Genomic DNA, 21,807 nt, shown 5'->3' on the forward strand with positions numbered 1-21,807 from the left:
CCACTGTTGGTGGGAATGCAAGTTGGTGCAGCCTCTTTGGAGAACAGTGTGGAGATTCCTCAAGAAATTAAAAATAGAACTTCCCTATGACCCTGCCATTGGACTCCTGGGTATTTACCCCAAAGATACAGATGTAGTGAAAAGAAGGGCCATCTGTACCCCCAATGTTAATAGCAGCAATGGCCACGATCGCCAAACTGTGGAAAAACCAAGATGCCCTTCAACGGATGAATGGATAAGGAAGATGTGGTGCATATACACTATGGAGTATTATGCCTCCATCAGAAAGGACGAATACCCAATTTTGTAGCAACATGGACAGGACTGGAAGAGATTATGCTGAGTGAAATCAGTCAAGCAGAGAGAGTCAAGTATCATATGGTTTCACTTATTTATGGAGCATAACAAATAGCGTGGAGAACATGGGGAGATAGAGAGGAGAAGGGAGTTGGGGGAAATTGGAAGGGGAGGTGAACCATGAGAGACTATAGACTCTGAAAAACAATCTGAGGGTTTTTAAGGGGTTGGGGGTGGGAGGTCGGGGTACCAGGTGGTGGGTATTATAGAGGGCACGGATTGCATGGAGCACTGGGTATGGTGCAAAAATAATAAATACTGTTATGCTGAAAATAAATAAAAAATAAATAAAAAAAAACAAAAAATAAAATAAAATAAATGTTGTATCTATGAAAAAAAATGTAGAGCTACCCTACAACTCAGCAATTGCACTACTGGGTATTTACCCTAAAGATACAAATGTAGTGATCCAAAGGGTCACGTGCACCCGAATGTTTATAGCAGCAATCTCCACAATAGCCAAACTATGCAAAGAACCTAGATGTCCATCAACAGATGAATGGATAAAGAAGATGTGGCTCAGTTGGTTAAACAACTACCTTCAGCTCAGCTCATGATCTCAGAGTCCCGGGATCTAGTCCCACATCAGGCTCCCAGCTCCCTAGGGAGTCCACTTCTCCCTTTGACCCTCTCAGCTTTCATACTCTCTCTCATTCTCTCTTTCAAATAAATAAAATCTAAAAAAAAAAAGATATGGCACACACAAAATGCAATATTATACAACCATCTAAAAAAATGACATCTTGCTATTTGCAATGACATGGGTGGAACTAGAGGGTATTATGCTAAGCGAAATAAGTCAATCAGAGAAAGACAATTATCATATGATCTGATATGAGGAATTCAAGGGGCAGGGTGGAGAGTCATGGGGGTAGGGAGGGGAAAAAATGAAAAAATGAAACAAGATGGGATTGGGAGGGAGACAAACCATAAGAGACTCTTAGTCTCATTAAATAAACTGACGGTTGCTGGGGCAGAGGGGTTTAGGGAGAATGTGGTTGGGTTATGGACACTGGGGAGGGTATGTGCTATGGTGAGTGTTATGAAATGTGTAAGCCTGATGATTCACAGACCTGCACCCCTGGGGCAAATAATACATTATATGTTAATGGAAAAAAAAAAGAAAAACCAAGAAGTTGCAGTGTATGTTAACCCCTTTATGAGCATAGAAATAGTTAAGTGGCAGCCAAGAGTAGCATATAGTTGCTTCTACAGAACTCAAGAGTTAAGCAATGGATTGATGTTTTTCATTACAAGTTTTAGGTTTCTGGGATTCTTTCTGGATTATACACCAGTACATATATTTGAGAAATCCAAGCCTGTTCTATAGTTGCATATATTACTTTGTCAACATGAAAATCTCCAACAATCAACTGGTACCCCCCAAAATACAGTTACCTGTTAATTCAACAAAATCACAATGTCCAGAAACAGACACTGGTATCTAAGAACAGACAGTGGAGTCAGAAATTACCTAGTTTACAGCAACTTATTATTCAATAAGCAGTAATGCAAGAACAGGTGGGGAATGGTATAAATTGAAGAAAATTTCAGAGGTGATGACAATTAGAGAAGAAAACTTCATAGGTGATGACAATTAGAGACCCAACAAAATGGATGACCCATCAAGCAATTTGTCCACAATCACCATAAAGTAGCATACAAACCTTTTTCTTCTTCCGGAATCTCTGCTGTTTCTTGGTTTGGATCTTGGGGTCCCCATGACTGTGTCATCTCTGCAACAAATAGTGATAGTGGGATATTGAGATACCCAGGCTGAAAATGACCAGTGATGGATGCTCTCTGCGGAGTCAAGGACTGCCCTGACAAGCCTGAGACTGAAGACAAAGGAATCACATCCCCTAGCTCCATCAACTCACGTTATTTAGGTCCAGCCATCCCCCCATCAGGAACACACTCTCCCCACACTCATATGACCCACCTTCTCTTCTCTCAAGTCTTTGCTCAAATTTTAGTTCAGTGGTGCTGGGCAGTCCTGATTAGCACTGCACCTGATCCCTACAACACACACCCAAGACTCTCCCTATTCACCTTTCTCTTTCCATTCCCTTGGTTACCTCCTAACATACCATGTAGTGTACTTATTTCTTACCTTCATTACCTCTCTTCACCCCACTGAAGGAGGGACCCAAATGGCTAGCCTCTGTTTGCTTACTTATCCCAAGTATGTAAAATGCCCAGCACATAGAAAACATTCTATTTATGCACACTAGAGCACCATAAAAATAAAAGCACGAAGAATTGGGTTCTAAACCAAGCCCCTCTCCATATATTCCACAAAACCACTCTGAATGCGCCATTCCTCATGAGCTGCAGGGCCCCTTCCATGTCTAACTCACACAGCAATAACTTATTCTACTGTTCAGTGCTTAGCTGCTATAAGCCAATGTCCCATAGGGATAACAGCTCTAACGGAGACATGGCTCTAACATTTATAATTCTACTGGTTGTCAAGGCTTGCAGGATGTGATCTGGGTAGCTAGCTGGGTCCTGGGCTGCTTCTTCATGCTGCATGTTCCTTTGAACCACTACCACCCATCACTCTCTACCATGGTGAACTTGGCCAAAAAAACAAAAAACAAAAAACAAAAAACAAATTTTGAGAAGCCTCACAGAGCCTACCTGTAGGGTCTGTCCAGGGTTGGGTCAGCTCTCCTAGCAATAGGGAAACTGAATAGGGAATCTTAGGAGCATAGCACAATAAGTTAAGATCATCCCCTCATCACTAGCTCCATTTACCTGTACATCAACTACATGACACATTGCATTTCCTATGTTGCACATAAACCCAGTGAGGGGATCCCTCCAGATTATAGCCTTGCTGCCACACTCTATATCTAGATACATTAAACGAAAGGCTCTAGATCTAGCTGGGGCCACTTATTTATAGAGGGCACAGATTGCATGGAGCAATGCAATGGGGGTAGTGAAAAAATAATGAATACTGTTATGCTGAAAATAAATAAATAAATTTTTTTTAAAAAGAGCCAATGCCATAGCCTAGAATTTAAGTACAATTCCTTTTTTTTTTTTTTAAATCCCAGTCCTGTCTTCCTTTTTTTTTTTTTTGCTTTAAACTTTTTGTTTGTTTGTTTTTAATTTAATTTTATCTTTTCAGTGTTCCAAGATTCAGTGTTTATGCACCACATCCAGTGCTCCATGCAGAACTTAAGAACTCAATAATAGTAAATCAGTAAATAAGAAATGGACAAGGGGAGACCACATGAAGACTCAACGAGAAGGTAGCCATCCACAAGCAATGGAAAGAGTCCTCAGAATTAATCAATTGATAGCAACACCTTGCTATCAGACTTCCAGACTCTAAAATTGTGAGAGAATTAATTTCTGCTATTTAAGCCATCCAGTCATTGGTAGTGTTAATGGCCGTCTCACAAAACCAATATAAAGGTGAGACATTAGCATCTTGATTGCAATGGTAGTTTCATGGGTACATAAAAATTACAAAACTTTTCAAGTTGTATAGTTTAAATGTGTACCATTTAATGTTTGTCTTTTCTTCCATAAAAGCATTTAAAACTTTAGACATTGTAAAGAAAATCTTTCAAGTAAATAGCCTCCTCTCAATTTTTACTCAATATGTTAAAATTATCATTTAAACTTTTCTATAAATACATTGATTATTTTGATAAAGCCATATGGAATATAAACTAAAAGTGAAAATCTAAACCTCTCCTTTTGCAACTAACAGCTAAATACCATCATTATGTTTAAAATGTTATCAAATTGCCAATATGTCAGGATTTTTATGAACAGGGAATGAAGCACAAATTCTGGAGCCAACTAGGCACAGTTTCAAAGTTTGGCCTTAACCATACTCTTTTATGAGGACCTGAACAAGTGATTTTTTTCAGATTCCTCATCTTTTGTAACATGAAATGTAAAATGCCTATCAAAAACTGTTTAAGAAACTAACCATCAGAGGATATGTCCTTGTTGCTCAATGATAGTTTCCTCTTCTTTTACTCTTTCTTTTTTCTATTTCCTCTTTTTCTTAACATCTTTCTTTTTTCGTATTCTTTTTCTGATGCCTAATGTTTATGAATACTGATTTAATTTAATTTTCTCAGAAGAATCTCATTATATCTGCCTCTCTTCTGTTTTCTAAGCAAGGTACATGTACATCTTTGGAAAGCATCATATAAAGCATTGATTAATAAGGCCCTTAGACTTTAAAATGTCATTAAAAAAAGATAAGTGATGAGAGTGATCCATTTTTAGTTTGCAATGTATGGAAAGCATTTTAGTTTATTCAATAGTAATCAACAGTCTCTGCACTGTTATTTACTGATTGCCATTACATCTTCCTAAGGGGCCTGAGTAGAGATTTAAGTGCTTCATAGAAAAGTTACACAGCCTGAGCCTGAAGGCATTTCATAATGAAGGTAAAATTAGAGAGACAGTATTTTTGACATCTGTAGGAATCACATTTTGCAAATATAGCTTAACATTCTGGGATTTTTTTTTTCCTTCAAATTCAGTTTTGCCTCAAACCTCTGTAGATACTGTAAGAGTAAAACTGTCAGCATGGTTGGTTTTTTCAGAATAAATCCAAATCTCCCTTCTGAGTTTCTGACAGACATGTTTTTCATTTTCCCGTGGACTGAAATAGGTAGAAACCACAACACCTTTTCCCATTAGTATAAATGTTATCTGATGACTCTTGGGTTCATATCCTTCTTTAGCAAAGATAAAGAGGAGAAAAGGAATACTCTGAGGAAAAAATTCAAACTGAATACAAACTTTCTATCTTTTTCTTGATCCCTGCATACCTTTTTAGAATAATGCAAATAACTGTTATTTCAAAATCAAATGGAAAACTGGGGCAGGAAATAATCCACATGAACCCGAACATCTTATAGGTCCAAAAAATAAGATCATACTCAAAAATAAAAATGAGAAAACAAGCATCTTTTAATGGGGGTATGTCAAAAGGTTTCATTTTCAGTTTAAAATGATCTATTAAGATTGCCTTACTAATTGATATAAATGAAACTTAGTAACATAACCTTTTAATAATTGGGAAACTAGGTGAGGTGTATTTGGGAAGGAATTCTGCTATCTTTGTAATTTTTCCACAAATGTAAACTAGTCTAAAATTTAAAAGTTTAGTATAAATAGAAACAAGTGTATTTGAACACACAGATTTTTAAAAATAATGTTTGCATTGGGCTTATCGTTAAATCTAGTATTAGTCAATACATACATATATTTTTTTAACTTGGGAAACAGGATTATACATACATATCCTCTACAGACTTAAAGAGAATATACCTGTAATTTTCAAGTGTTCCTCTAAACAAGTCAAATTCATTATTATTAAATTTTTTATAAAGGAGCATTAACACTTCAAGATAGAGTAAATATCCTTTCTTTTGCCCATCATTTTTCATTTTTTGTTTTCTGTGTAAGAAAAGGATTATGATAATAGAAACATTCTCACTATTTATGGTTTAGAAGGACCTGCAGCATAAATGAAGTAATAATAGGTAAAATTTTTCTGAAGCCTCTAGGGCTTAAAATATTCTCCTTCATAGTGGTTTTATTCATTGTGGCACACTGAACAATGTATATGTAAAAAAGTATTTGATTGGAATAGGCCATAAATTCAGTTTGAAAGCCTAATTTCAATAGTTATGGTCCAAACTCTGAGAAAGCTATGGAGACTTTATTATTTGGAAATAACAATATGATAAAGTCCAAGCTTTTGGAATGTGTAATCCATAGAACAGAAGTCTTCTGAAATGCTATATATTACTTTTTGGATATCAGAACCACATATTTTTATATGAATAGCTCCTAGGACTCTTACATTAGCAAAATCTGTGTGTAACATTTTTCAGTCCAATATTTCCCAAACTGATTTAACTATAAAATGCTTTTTCACTCAATAGTTATTAACCTTGTACAAATATGATTTTCATGGAACATGACTGGAGAAATGTTACCATGTTGGAGAACTCATGGGCTTTAAAAACTGAGAGACTAGAAATGACATGTAATACCTTTTGGAAATGAGAAATTCACTTACATATTCCTAGCGTTAGCTTAATCAGATGAAAATGGATATAATAACACCTATCACAAAGAACCATGAAAATAATTTAATAAATGCAAAGATATGCAAATAAATTTATGTCTCTGTATGTCTGTATATTTAAGTGTTACTTATATTAGGATTAATGGTATTTTAAAAAATCATATATATGAAAATACATATACACTAGCATTTTGAAAGTGAAAATAGGATAGACATTCTTAGAAATTGTCTAATTTTCATGTATGTGAGGTGCCAGTATTTTATAATTGATATAGATTTTCCATCCTATTTAATTATCCTGAATTCAATATATGTATCTAGCAATTTTTCTTCTGTCTTGTACTCTAATGTTTATTGGCTAATTTTCCCAAGCTGCAGTGTTTTTTTATTTGGAATTGATCATAATATCCAAAGACTCACCAATTACCTGGTGATCTTTGCCTTCTATTCTGTTAAACATTTCTTTGCATTTATGTGAACATTCTGTGTGAAATGCTTCCTGTGTTTCACTGAGGTAATCTTATCAATTATAACATTTGTGTCAGCCACTATGAGTGAAAATTATTGGTTAAAATAAAATTTTTTTATTTTACTACTTTGATTTATTTTTTTACTACTTTGATGTAGCTACTTAGCAAAGAAGCCAGAAATTGTAAACAAAACATATTGTTGGTAATTCTGAACTCATGAAAGTGTGGAGAGCATTTTGAGTATAATGTGTGAATGATAACAATATAAAAATAGCACAATTTTTCTAGTTCCCATTAACAAAAAAGTAAAAATACAGAGAATCCACAGGGAAAATGTATCAAAAGTGTTTTAAGATTATCTATGAGATTATCCTTCTACCTGTCTATCCATCTATTATTTACTTACACATACATGAATGCATATGTATATGTGTATGTATGCATACTTTATTTTTAGTTATATTTAGAAAGATATAAGTAAATATGTATGTACTTAACATTCTCCCCCTCTTTATATACATTTCAGGATTTGGACTATTATAATGAATCAGAGGGCTAACGCTGTCTGAGATTGTGCTAAATGGGGTCTATAGATATCAATTTTTGTTACAGCTTTTATAATTTTCAATTATTTAATAAATAACGTATTCTCAATGTCGCAAAAGTCACAGATCTAGAATTGGAGATTCTGTTAATTTTGATTACCCTAGACAAAGGAAATTGGAAGAAAAATTGTAGTAAACTAAAATGGCAGTGTTAGATGAAAATTAAAAAATCATCAAACGTATCTTCTATGAAGATATGTTTATATCTTGATCTCTAAGTTTGTAGAAATAAAGATAACCTCAGTTATCTTGTGTTTGAATGTATCCTGGTTTTTAGGTATGTCACACTGAATTTATCCTATGTGTGTAGAGAAAATTACTCTTGAGTTAGGAAAAAAAAATTCTCCATAATCAAGCTAGATTTTGTAACAGAAGAAATGATATACTATAATATAAAGATTACAGTAAAATCCAGATGTGAATACTGTGTCTCACTTAATAGCTACATGTCCTCCATTAACTTATCCATCTAAACCTTCTTAACATCATATTTAAAATAAGTATAATAATAGATTAACCTCTTAAAGTATGGCTGTAATGGTGAAAATAGACACAATTTAAAACGGGCTTAGCTTAATAAAATGTGTTGTATGAAATGAATTCCAAATAAATACCATTTCTAAAAATAATGGTGAGAAAGGTAAGTCAATTCAGCTAAATTTTTATGAAATTATTGAAGGATAAGTATAGAAAGTGCTTTAGAGATCGTTTCATATGTGAATTCACTGTGAACTATAAAAATAACCAGGTATGATTAATCTCATAAGTCAATTTTACTAAGTTATGAGTTTTTTCAGACATTTGACTACATACTATTTTGGGGTGTGTCCCTAAAGATGCTTCCTAATTGATTTACAATTCAATCAGTGAACTCAGTAAAGTGGCATTTAATCCATTGGGTGGGGCAGTTGAGGGCCTGAAGTAGAGGAAGGAAGAATTCACCTATTGCTCTGCAAGACTTATTGAGCTGTGACAGCAGTCTGACCTCAGATTGGGATTTGAACCATCAGCTCCTCTGTTTCTTAAGACTTTGAGGTTTGAGAACTTTTTGGGTTTCTTTGGACTTGGACTAAATTTCACTATTGGCTTTCCTAGGTTTCCTGCTTGCTTTTTAGAAAGTTGACTGTGCGATTCTCAGCCTCCATAACCACATGAGCTAATTCCTTATGATACTCGTTCTCTGCGTGTATTCTGTTTTATCCTGCAGAATCTTGACTAATACAGATTTTGATGCCAGGAGTGGTTCTAGAGGAACAGAATGTTAAGGGTAATTTTTAAAGTTAGGTTAATAGGGTTCTAGAATCGATGCTCTGATTAGAGTTAAAGATGATAATGACTTTATTTTTAGTAGTAAAGAGTTCACTGATAGTCCATATCTGCATCTAACAATAAATATATGCCAAATGTCTGCATTGGATGCTACTAATCAACTACTTGTAAGAAGTAAGGAGCAGGGTAACTTTGTATATGATACTTTAGAAGATTTTTAGAAAACTAATATAAGTTTGGTTGTAATAGAGGAGAGTCGGAAGAAAGGCTGACAGGGGTAAGAGAATCCATCCTAAGAGGAAACTACTCTTAAAAGGAAAAAGACCCCATCCTGTTTATTCTATACCACCCTGAAAGGAGCTCTCCATCCTTCCCAACCTGAGAGGTAGATGAGTGGGTGGACAAAGACCTGATTTGGTGACAGACACATGGAAAGTTAATCAGATTAAAGCAGCCCATCAATAATCTCATAAAAGCACTAGACTTAGAAAGACCCAAAGACAACCCTCTTAGGCCCCTTTCCTCTTTGGGAACTTTGTACTATATCCCAATAAACTTTGCTTTGTTGCCCATCACTCTTGGTCTGGTCGACCTCTTCATTCTTCAAAGTGGAATGACCAAGAACCATGGACACGGTGATAAATAATTGCATGAGGGGAGCAAGTCCCAGAATCCTTGAAGAGTTCACTCTTCTCTGCAGGCCAGATCTCAAGAGGGTAACTGCAATCACTACTCTTCCTTTCACTCCATGGAAGTCAAAATGATGCTCCTTCATTTCCTTCAGCTTTGCCTGACAACAGTGTCCATGCTGTAATTTCTGAGCTCTGTCTGCTTCCTTCTCCTCTGTCTTTTTCTCCTTCTTTCCTTCCTTCCTTTCTTTTCCTCTTTTTTTCTTTCTCAAAACCGTGGAAGTAAATCCTTCCCAAGTTGAGCCTTCAGATGAGCCTCTGTCCCTCGCTGACCTCTTGATTGCAGCTTTGTGAGACACAGTTCAAGTAGAGGATCCAGATAAACCATTGCCAGATTCCTGACCTGATTGAAAAGATGAACAAAGTGGTTGTCAAGATTTATAACATTTGAAGAGTCCATTGGTAGCAATAATCTTCACAGAGCAAGGTTATGCTGATGAATACCATTGTGCCCCTGATGTGGGAGTGTGAAATCCCAGGTTTCCTTCCTGGAGTAGGAATAAATTCTGAGTTTATTCCAGAGGCTCCTACAGAATTAGGACAATGCTGAACTTCACTTGAGCTCACAACTTTGATCTTTCAATCAAGACCTTCTGTATCTTTCTTCTTTTACTTTCTTTTATGTTTCCCAAATGAATCACCTGCACATAAATCTGTGTCTTAGGTTCTACTTCTAGGAAACCTTTTTACAGCAGCTCTGTGTTGGTCCCAGCTTCTTAGCATTTCTTCCCAATGCTATTTCTCTTATCCGTCATAACAACTTTTAAAGTCTCAATCCAGATTCACTTCTCATGAAAAAATTTCCTTGAAGATCACAGCTTCCATTAAATTCACTTTATTTGAATTACTTGAACCGGTCGCAGGCTCGGTGAGCTCGGAGCGCGGCAGAGGTCAGGCAGACGGGAGTAACTGGGCGCTGTTCTCCGAGGGCGCACTGAGGAGTGGGGCCCTGGGCTCTTGGCTCCTCCGGGCCCCCTGTCTTCCCTTTTGCAGGGAAATCACAGATTCACCTACCCAAAATCTGTCGGAACAAACTTGGGTAGGGTGGAAGATATGTGCCGTGCAATGACAAGGACATTTCCAGTTCTGATACAGGCCATCTGGCATTGTCTCAAACTAGCACCTGGAATCCAGAGAAAACTACCCCAAAGATAAACAAATGTGTGAAAACTTTCTCATCCTCTAAGCATTTCATCCTAGAAATGCAGAGGTAGGTACAGTTGGTCAGGTTTTCAAGAAGAGAGAACAGAGAGCTCAGTGGTAAGTCATTTGCCCCGAGTTATAGTTGGTTAGATGGGCGAGGCTTTGAATCCTGGCATTCTGATACCAAACCTAAACCCAGGGCCCCCGAAAGATAACACACATACACTCGTAGACACACATGCATTCACATACTCATAACCCAGCATCGTTCAAGCACAGACACTCTCATTATGCCATATTTCCTAGAAAATGGAGCCAAGGGGAAATGGAAGCTATCCTGACCTGCTGAACCTTTGTATCATCCCTCACATTGCCAGGACATGATGTGGTCTAGGGCTCTTTCCTGCTGGCGAGGTGTCCTCCATATGCCACACCCCCTTCACAAGTCGCCCAGGAACCAAATAAGGATGAGGAAAAATGGGATCTTCCAATGTGCCAGGCTCTACAACACTGGCTCTACAGCACTTATAAAGGACCAGTGGCCAGGAAGGAGGTCGTTCCTTAAATGACATTTTCCTCTGTGCACAAGCCTCCCTCTGGGATCACCAGTCAACAACAGGATTTAAGTATTCTAGGTTCCACTCTCTAGCTCTCTGTTCAACACCTGCCCATTCTACACAAGAGTAAATGAGGAATTTCAAATGAAGGGGGAAGACGGGGAGGGGGAGGGAATGGAGAAAGGATGGTGGGTAGACAGGGAAATCTCATCCCCACCCTATCCTCCTACCCACCTGAAGATCCATAGAGCCTGAATTTCCAAGACTCGGAATCTCTGATTTGGGAAATAACATATTGCCAGCTTCCATCCCTACTGCTTAGAACTCATGCCCTCATTCTGGGGCAAGGGAAGCAGTGTACAGTCAAGCACAGAGCCTCTGAAGATCCACTACCTGGGTTGAAGTCACCAGCTCTGTGACCTTGGACAATTCACTTGAGCTCTGGACTGTTTCCTCGTCTGCAAAAGTGGGACAACACTACATCTTATGAGCGTAGTAAAGACTATGTACAAATGCACAGGAGGCATCAAGATCGATGCCTGGCTCATAACAGATACCACCAAAAGTTAGGATGATTTTGTACCGGTCTCAGAGACAACTGGTTCTGCCATCAAGTGGCATATGCACTCCTAAAGCTCACTGAAGAGAGAAAACGGGATAAACACCACATGGGTTTTTATTTTACAGGAAAATGAGATCAGTGATACATTCAGAAAAAGGATTCCAACAAAAATAGTAACACAGTTTCACACTTGCTAACCGGTTATGAAACACATCACTGTCCCAGTAAATACTACACAATTCAATAGCACACCAGGCAGCTAGCTAGCTACTGCAATGCCTCCACAAACACAGCATGCACTTTACCTTAAAAAAATAAAAATAAAATAAATTAAGTTTATTCCAAGATATCCTGTGGGTTTTGGTGCTATTGTAAATGGAACTGATTCTCTAGTTGCCTTTTCTACAGTTTCATTGTTAGTGTATAAGAAAGCAACTGATTTCTGTGCATTGATTTTGTATCCTGTCTGCAAAAGTGGATTTCTGAATTGCTGCTGTATGAGTTCTAGTGGTTTGGGGGTGGTCTTTTGGGTTTTCCACATAAAGTATCATGTCATCCACAAAGAAAGAGAGTTTGACTTCTTTGGCAATTTGAATACCTTTTATTATTTATTTATTTGCAAATTTCTTTTATTTGCCAATTTAAATATCTGTTTATTTCTTTGTTGTCTGACTGTTGTTGCTAGGACTTCTAGTACTATGCTGAACAAGAGTGGTGAGAGCAAGCATCCTTGTCATGTTCCTGATCTCAGTGGGAAGGCTCTCATTTTTCCCCCATGGAGAGTGATATTTTATGCAGTCAAATGTTCTCCCACTGAGCTATACCTCCGAGAATGATATTTTATGGAGAATGGATTTTATGGAGGGCGTGTATTGCATGGAGCACTGGGTGTGGTACATAACCAATGAATCTTGGGACACTGCATCAAAAATTCTGAGAAACAAATTAAGGGTTTTGGAGGTAAAAGGGGTGAGGGGATGGGTAAGCCCAGTGGTGGGTATTAAGGAGGGCACAGATTGCATGGAGCACTGGGTGTGGTACATAAACAATGAATTCTGGAACACTGAAATTTTAAAAAAACTAATGATGTATTTTATGATGACTAACGTAACTCAATCAATCAATCAATCAATCAAACAAACAATAATTTAAAAGTGCCTGACATTTGCTTGCAGGTGTGGAAAGTGTTACAGCTTGTGAGGATCTGTGAAGGTGAACAAGCAATCTAAAATCAGACAGTAAGTTTTGGGTGGGTGTGGCTTGTGCTAGGGTAGCTGGTAGATGTTTGAGGTGTGTATGTGCATGTACATTTTGTATATTCCTTCATGGCTTGGCTCAGATGGGTGCAGTTTTTTAAAAAAATTTTATTTATTTGACAGATCACCAGTAGGCAGAGAGAGGGAAAGGGGTGGAAGCTGACTCCCCAGTGGAGCAGAGAGCCTGATGTGGGGCTTGATCCCAGGATCCTGGGATCACGACCTGAGTCAAAGGCAGAGGCTTAACCCAGTGAACCACCCAGGTGCCCTTTATTTTGTTGTGTTGGCATTTACCTCGTGTTTCCCTTGTAGGAAAAATAATCCTGTGTAAGCAAACATGAAATTCCTGTTACACCCCAATCATTCCCTAATACTATAGCTGCATTGGAAGAAGTCTGTATTTTCTCTCTTTTTTTAAATTTAAATTCAGTTAGCCAATGTATAGTACATCATTAGTTTCAGATAGGTGTTCAATAAATTACCAGTTGTGTGACACACACAGCACTCATCATAACATGTGCCCTCCTTAATGCCCATCACTGAGTTACCCCATCCCCTCACCCACCTCCCCTCCAGGAGGTAATCTGTATTTTCAAAAGAAGGTTTGCAACACAACTGAGTGTACCTCTGTTTCCTCTTTCTGCTTGAAATCACCATTCCCTTCCAGACTAGAGCTCCAAATCATTGTAGCCTTCATACCTTTACCTGAAACTTTCATAGCCCAGCAGGGGGATTTTTCAGGGGTAGCAATTTGGCATGGCCCCATAAAAAACCACCAACAATCTCCTTGCTCATATGAGCACAAAGCAGATGTCCCTCTGTACCCACCCCCTCCATCCCTCCTGTGGACCCACTCACCATTCAGTATTGCTCTAACTTCCACACACAATGAAGTCAGATTCATGTTCTCAAAGATGCTGAGGGTCACTTCCCATATCTGCCTTTCTGAAAAGTATTCACCCAACAGACTTAACAGATTAACAGGATCACTGGCTTTCAAGTTTGCCCAGGGGATCTTCTGGAAGTTCCCAAACAGCAGCTCTGGGGACTGGAGGCACAGCTTGAATTCCTCCAGCTGCAACTGATCCAGGCCCATCAGGTAAGACAGCAGCTTATCACAGGAACCATTGTTGATGTAGACATTCACAGAGGAGCTCATCTTGCCCAACACCCAAGACTTCTAGCTCTGCCCAGGGACTGTTAAATCCACAGAACAGAACCTGTAGAGAATAGAGTTGAAACCATAAGCCAGGATGTCACCACCTCCAAAACACATCTACACACTTGTTCTGCTTTCTCCCAGTAAGACCTGTTTCTACTGCTACCAGTGTTTGTACACTTCTCTATCTCTCAGCTGTGCAAGAATGTAAACTCCTTGGGACAGAGATGGTGTCTGTTCTGGGCTGCACCACCAGTGCTTAGAGCAGCAGCTGGTGCAGGAGAAGGAAAGAGCAACTTACTCTACACTGATCGGACAAAAGGTTGATATCCAGGATCTATAAAGAACTCCTCAAACTCAACACACACAAAACAGATAATCATATCAAAAAATGGGCAGAATATATGAAAAAATAAATATAAATATAGTTGACCCCCCCAAAAAAACGAAACAAAGAGACAACCCATGGAATGGGAGAAGATATTCACAGAGGACACTACAAAAGGACTGATATCCAAGATCTGTAAAGAACTTCTCAAACTCAACACCCAAAAAACAGATAATCAAGTCAAAAAATGGGCAGAAGACATGAACAGACACTTCTCCAATGAAGACATACAAATGGCTAACAGACACATGAAAAAATATTCATCATTAGCCCTCAGGGAAGTTCAAATCAAAACCACATTGAGATACCACATTATTCCAGTTAGAATGGCCAAAGTCAAGACAGGAAACAACCAATGTTGGAGAGGATGTGGATAAAGGGAACCCTTTTACACTGTTGGTGGGAATGCAAGTTGGTGCAACCACTTTGGAAAACGGTGTGGAGATTCCTTAAGAAATTAAAAATAGAGCTTCCCTATGACCCTGCAATTGCACTACTGGGTATTTACCCCAAAGATACAGATGTAGTGAAAAGAAGGACCATATGTATCCCAATGTTCATAGCAGCAATGTCCACAAGAGCCAAACTGTGGAAGGAGCTGAGATGCCCTTCAACAGATGAATGGATAAAGAAGATGTAGTCCATATATACAATGGAATATTACTCAGCCATCAGAAAGGATGAATACCCAACTTTTGCATCAATATGGATGAGACTGGAGGAGATTATGCTGAGTGAAATAAGCCAAGCAGAGAGAGTCAATCATCATATGGTTTCACTTACTTGTGGAGCATAAGGAATAACATGGAGGACATTAGGAGAAGGAAAGGAAAAGAAAATTAGGGAAAATTAGAGGGGGGAGAGGAAAGATGAGAGACTATGGATTCTGAGAAACAAACTGAGGGTTTTATTTTGGGGGGGCACTTTTTAAAGTGTTATTATGTTATGTTAGTCACAATACAGTACATCATTAGTTTGGGGAGTGTTCCATAACTCATTGTTTGCATGTAATAATGAGTGCTCATTGCATTACATGCCTTCCTTAATACCCATCATGAGGCCAACCTATCCCCCCCACCCCTTTCCCTCTGAAATCCTCAGATTGTTTCCCAGTGTCCATAATCTCTCGTGGTTCATCTCCTCCTCTGATCCCCCCCACTTCATTTTTCCCTTTTTTCTCCTGATGTTCTCAGTGCTATTCCTTATGTATCACATATAAGTGAAACTGAGGGTTTTAGAGGAGGGCATGGGTTGCATGGAGCACTGAGTATTGTACATAAACAATCAATCTTGGAACACTATATCAAAAACTAATGATGTATTGTATGGTGAATAACAAAAAATTTTGTAAAAAAAGAAAAGGAAAAAATTAAAAGTTAAGTCACCATATTGTACACCTTTTTAAAAAACATCACTTACAACTGAAATGTCTGTCTTACCTCAGTAGAGCTGGAAATTTCAAAAAAAAATTTTAAAGCAGAGAATTCATTACCAGCAGGCATATATACACACACATCACCTAAAAACTTTTTCAGATGAAAATTTGTATGGAATCAGAAGAGACCCCGAATTGCTAAGGAAATGCTGAAAAACAAAAATAAAACTGGCAGCATCAAGTTACCTGATTTCAAGCTTTACTACAAAGCTGTGATCACCAATACAGCATGGTACTGGCATAAAAACAGACACATAGACCAGTGGAACAGAGGAGAGAGCCCATATATGGACCCCCAACTCTATGGGCAAATAATCTTCAACAAAGCATGAAAAAATATACGTGGAAAAAAAGACAGTCTCTTCAATAAATGGTGCTGGGAAAATGGGACAGCTATATGTAGAAGAATGAAATCCGCCCATTCTCTTATGCCATACACAAAGTTAAACTTGAAATGGATAAAAGACCTCAACGTGAGACAGGAATCCATCAGAATCCTAGAGGAGAACCTCTTCGATATCAGCCACAGTAACTTCTTTCAAGATAGGTCTCCAGAGGCAAAGGAAACAAAAGCGAAAATGAACGTTTGGGACTTCCTCAAGATCAAAAGCTTCTGCACAGCAAAGGAAACAGTCAACAAAACAAAGAGGCAACCCACGGAATGGGAGAAGATATTTGCAAATGACAGTACAGACAAAAGGTTGATATCCGGGATCTATAAAGAACTCCTCAAACTCAACACACACAAAACAGATAATCATATCCAAAAAATGGGCAGAAGATATGAACAGGGAATTCTCCAATGAAGACATACAAATGGCTTTCAGACACATGAAAAAATGTTTATCATCACTAGCCATCAGGGAGATTCAAATTAAAACCACATTGAGATACCACCTTACACCAGTTAGAATGGCCAAAATTAGCAAGACAGGAAACAACATGTGTTGGAGAGGATGTGGAGAAAGGGGAACCCTCTTCCACTGTTGGTGGGAATGCAAGTTGGTGCAGCCTCTTTGGAGAACAGTGTGGAGATTCCTCAAGAAATTAAAAATAGAACTTCCCTATGACCCTGCCATTGCACTCCTGGGTATTTACCCCAAAGATACAGATGCAGTGAAAAGAAGGGCCATCTGTACCCCCAATGTTCATAGCAGCAATGGCCACGGTCGCCAAACTGTGGAAAGAAGCAAGATGCCCTTCAACGGATGAATGGATAAGGAAGATGTGGTCCATATACACTATGGAGTATTATGCCTCCATCAGAAAGGATGAATACCCAACTTTTGTAGCAACATGGACAGGACTGGAAGAGATTATGCTGAATGAAATCAGTAAAGCAGAGAGAGTCAATTATCATATGGTTTCACTTATTTGTGGAGCATAACAAATAACATGGAGGAAAAGGGGAGATGGAGAGAAGGGAGTTGAGGGAAATTGGAAGGGAAGGTGAACCATGAGAGACTATGGACTCTGAAAAACAATCTGAGGGTTTTGAAGGGCCGGGGGTGGTGGGAGGTTGGGGGAGCCTGGTAGTGGGTATTAAGGAGGTCACATATTGCATGGAGCACTGGGTGTGGTACAAAAAACAATGAATTCTGTTATGCTGAAAAGAAATTTTAAAAAAAAGAAAGTATGGCAGAACACAAGCAGGAACACAGAAATGGTCAATGTGGGGATGAATGTGCAAGAATTTTAACCCTTGACAACATATTGTATTAAAAGGTTTTGTATATTAATATATATTAACACATCATAACATACGTGGTAAAACACAGAAATGGTGACACAGGTGACAAAGGATGAGAAATCAAGAAAGCTCAGCTGTTCCTTGATTCTTGTATTGATCAGTCATGACATCATCTCAGGCAAACCACTAGTCAGAGATAAATACTGAACTCTCTACAGTAACCACTGTAACAAGAGAATGTAAAAGAGAAAATACTCAATTTCTTCAAAAAACGACAAAGGAAGAGTAAAAACATGGAAAACAAAGAGCAAGAGGACATACCAAAACCCCAAGGTGTTGGCAATCATAGAAACATAAATGGGATAAATACTAACTCAAGAATGTGGTCAAACGGGATTAAAACTGAAAGGCACATGATAAGTATCAGGGCATAAGACATTTAGAGTAAGTTAATGTGGAAAAAATTCAGAGTTCACACCCTAACCAGAACAAGCATAGCTATAACATTATCTAATTACATTTAGAGACAAAATTATCACTAAACACAGAGGACATTTTATAGTAGGACTAGTCCAGCAGGAAGATAGAGGAGCTCTGAAATTTTATGAAACTGGTAATACAGCTTCAAACTACATAAAGCAAAAATAGAAATAAAATAGGGATTAACTGGAGATTTAAGATTTAAGGGAACAGGTAGGAAAAAAAGTATAAGACATAGAACATTTGAACCACATCATTAGCAGCTTGACCTAACTGAGGTATACAGAACACTGCCCCCAACAACTGTTACGAAAACATCCTAATTGTACCAATGCTTGGAACACTTCGAGAGGCATATCACACATGAAGTTCTCCAGATGGTGCATGAACAGGACTCACCAGAAAATTTCCAATAGATCCACAGGGGAAGAGTTCTATACCCCCGCGGGAAGAGCTACAATGGTAAGGGCGGTCATCTAGCATTGTCACCAATATGGAACTAGAAAAACCACACCTTCCCTGGAGGAGTGTGAAAACATACAACCACTTTGTACAGCTCACTGGCCACAAATCCTAGAGCTACACATGCACAGATCCAGCAATTCCCCTCCCAGGCACACATCCAAAAAGACATGAACAAGAATGTTTATGGCAGCTCTAGCTGATGATAGTCAAATAGGTGGAGGCAACCAAATGTCCAGCAATGGGGAAATGGGGAAACACTGGCCTTCTAGACAGAAATAGCTATAGAAACAACCAACCTGTGCAACAGTATGGGTCAACTTCATAATTGTTAGGTCGAGCAGAAGAGACCAGGTCACAACAGTCACCACTGCATAGTATCCTTATATAAAGTTCAGAAATAACCAAACATGATAGAACCTAGAATAGAGGTTAGTGCTGGGGGAGCCTGGGAGAGGCACTGGGAGGCACCCTGAGCACTGGAGATATTGAGGGTCAAACAGGGAGAGGATGCATTGCGATGTATGCAAAAGGCATTAAGCTGCTATCAAGACAAGTCTGAATCAAAAGTTGATAAGGAGCTGAGATGTCCTTCAACAGAGGAATGGATAAAGACAACCTGATGTGACAGGCACTGGGTGTGATATACAACTAATTAAACATTGAACGCAACATCAAAAAATAATGATGCACTTTATGTTGGCTAATTGAATTTACATTTTTAAAAGTTTTTTTTAGGGCGCCTTGATGGCTCAGTTGGTTAAGCAACTGATCCCAGAGACCCGGGATCGAGTCCTGCATCAGGATCCCAGCTCCACGGGGAGTCTGCTTCTCCATCTGACCTTCTCCCTTCCCATGCTCTCTCTCTCAAATACATAAATAAAATAAAAAAGTTTTTTTTTAACAATATTAATTCTCACTCAGGTAAAGGGAGAAAGGATTTTCCTCATTCTAAAATTTCTGTCTCATTGAGGTATAATTGACAAAACTTTAAGATATATCAAAAGTGTATATTGTGGTGGTTTGATCAATGTATACATTATGAAGGCCCCCCCCCCCCACTGAGTGAATTAACACATCCATCCCCTCACTTACTATACACATGTGTGGAACGTTCAAGTTCTACTCAGCAAATTTCAATCATACAGTACAGTGTCATCAAGTACAAGCACCGTGTACATTAGATCCTCAGATCCTATTCATCTTAGAGCTAAAAGTTGTACCCTTCTATCAACCTTTCCCTATCTCCCCCATCTGCCAATCTCCTGCCAGAAGAATTTGCCTGGAAGACATTTTGCTAAGTGAAAGCCAGACAGAGACAGATTCCACATGGTATCACTTACATGTGTAATCTTAAATTTGTCAATTTTTTTTGTAAACTTAAGTTTTATTGAAGAGACTGTCTTTTTTCCACTGTATACTTTTTCCTGCTTTGTCGAAGATTATTTGCCCATAGAGTTGAGGGTCCATATCTGGGCTCTCTACTCTGTTCCACTGGTCTATGTGCCTGTTTTTATGCCAGTACCATGCTGTCTTGGTGATCACAGCTTTGTAATAAAGCTTGAAATCAGGTAGCGTGATGCCCCCAGTTTTATTTTTGTTTTTCAACATTTCCTTAGCGATTCAGGGTCTCTTCTGATTCCACACAAATTTTTGGATTATTTGCTCCAGCTCTTTGAAGAATACCGGTGGAATTTTGATCAGAATGGCATTAAAAGTATAGATTGCTCTAGGCAGTATAGACATTTTAACAATGTTTATTCTTCCGATCCAAGAGCATGGAATGGTCTTCCATCTTTTTGTGTCTTCTTCAATTTCTTTCATGAGTGTGCTGTAGTTCCTCAAGTACAGATCCTTTACCTCTTTGGTTAGGTTTATTCCCAGGTATCTTATGGTTCTTGGTGCTATAGCAAATGGAATCGATTCTCTAATTTCCCTTTCTGTATTTTCATTGTTAGTGTATAAGAAAGCCACTGATTTCTGTACATTGACTTTGTATCCTGCCACGTTGCTAAATTGCTGTATGAGTTCTAGTAGTTTGGGGGTGGAGTCTTTTGGGTTTTCCATATAAAGAATCATGTCATCTGCGAATAGAGAGAGCTTGACTTCTTCATTGCCAATTACCTTTTATTTCTCTTTGTTGTTTGATTGCTGTTGCTAGGACTTCTAACCCCAAAGATACAGATGTCGTGAGAAGGGCCATCTGTACCCCCATGTTTATAGCAGCAATGGCCACGGTTGCCAAACTATGGAAAGAACCAAGATGCCCTTCAACAGATGAATGGATAAGGAAAATGTGGTCCATATACACTATGGAGTATTATGCCTCCATCAGAAAGGATGAATACCCAACTTTTGTAGCAACATGGACGGGACTGGGAGAAATTATGCTGAGTGAAATCAGTAAAGCAGAGAGAGTCAATTATCATATGGTTTCACTTATTTGTGGAGCATAGCAAATAGCATGGAGGACTAGGGGAGATGGAGAGGAGAAGGGAGTTGGGGTAAATTGGAAGGGGTGGTGAATCATGAGAGACTATGGACTCTGAAAAACAATCTGAGGGGTTTGAAGTGGCGGGGGGGGTGGGGGGGTACCTGGTGGTGGGTATTATAGAGGGCATGGATTGCATGGAGCACTGGGTGTGGTGAAAAAATAATGAATACTGTTATGCTGAAAATAAATTAATTAATTTAAAAAATAAAAATAAAAATTTAAAAAGTCAAATATTATAGCAGGAGTGTCCACAATTGCCCAGCTGTGGAGAAAGTCAAGACATCCTTCAACAGACAGATGGATACAGATGTGGTCCATATACACAATGGAATATTACAGAGCCATCAGAAAGGATGAATACCCAACTTTTGTATCAACAAGGATGGTACTGGAAGAGATTATACTGAGTGAAATAAGTCAAGCAGAGAGATTAAATTACCATATGGTTTCACTTACCTGTGGAGCATAAGGAATAACATGGAGGACATTAGGAGAAGGAGAGGAGAAGTGAATTGGGGGGAAATCAGAGGGGGAGATGAACCATGGAGAGAATGTGGACTCTGAGAAACAAACTGAGGGTTTTGGAGGGGAGTGGGGGGCGGAATGGGTGAGCCCGGTGATGGGTATTGAGGAGGGCACGGATTGCGTGGAGCACTGGGTATGGTGCATAAACAATGAATCTTGGAGCACTGAAAAAATAAAATGTAAAAAA

The 21,807-nt window shown here is 38.6% G+C and overlaps 1 protein-coding gene across 1 annotated transcript in view; it reads right to left on the reverse strand.

The window, feature by feature from the left end:
* Positions 1 to 14,146, reverse strand: part of LOC116580097 (NACHT, LRR and PYD domains-containing protein 13-like) — a 44,008-nt gene extending 29,862 nt beyond the window's left edge. Inside the window, 1 exon segment of the mRNA XM_032326136.1 lies at positions 13,846 to 14,146. Within this exon segment, the coding sequence (XP_032182027.1) occupies positions 13,846 to 14,146 (301 nt within the window).
* Positions 14,147 to 21,807: the final 7,661 nt, after the last annotated feature.

Source organism: Mustela erminea, chromosome 19 (assembly GCF_009829155.1).
Source record: "Mustela erminea isolate mMusErm1 chromosome 19, mMusErm1.Pri, whole genome shotgun sequence".
Classification (NCBI taxonomy): Eukaryota; Metazoa; Chordata; class Mammalia; order Carnivora; family Mustelidae; genus Mustela; species Mustela erminea.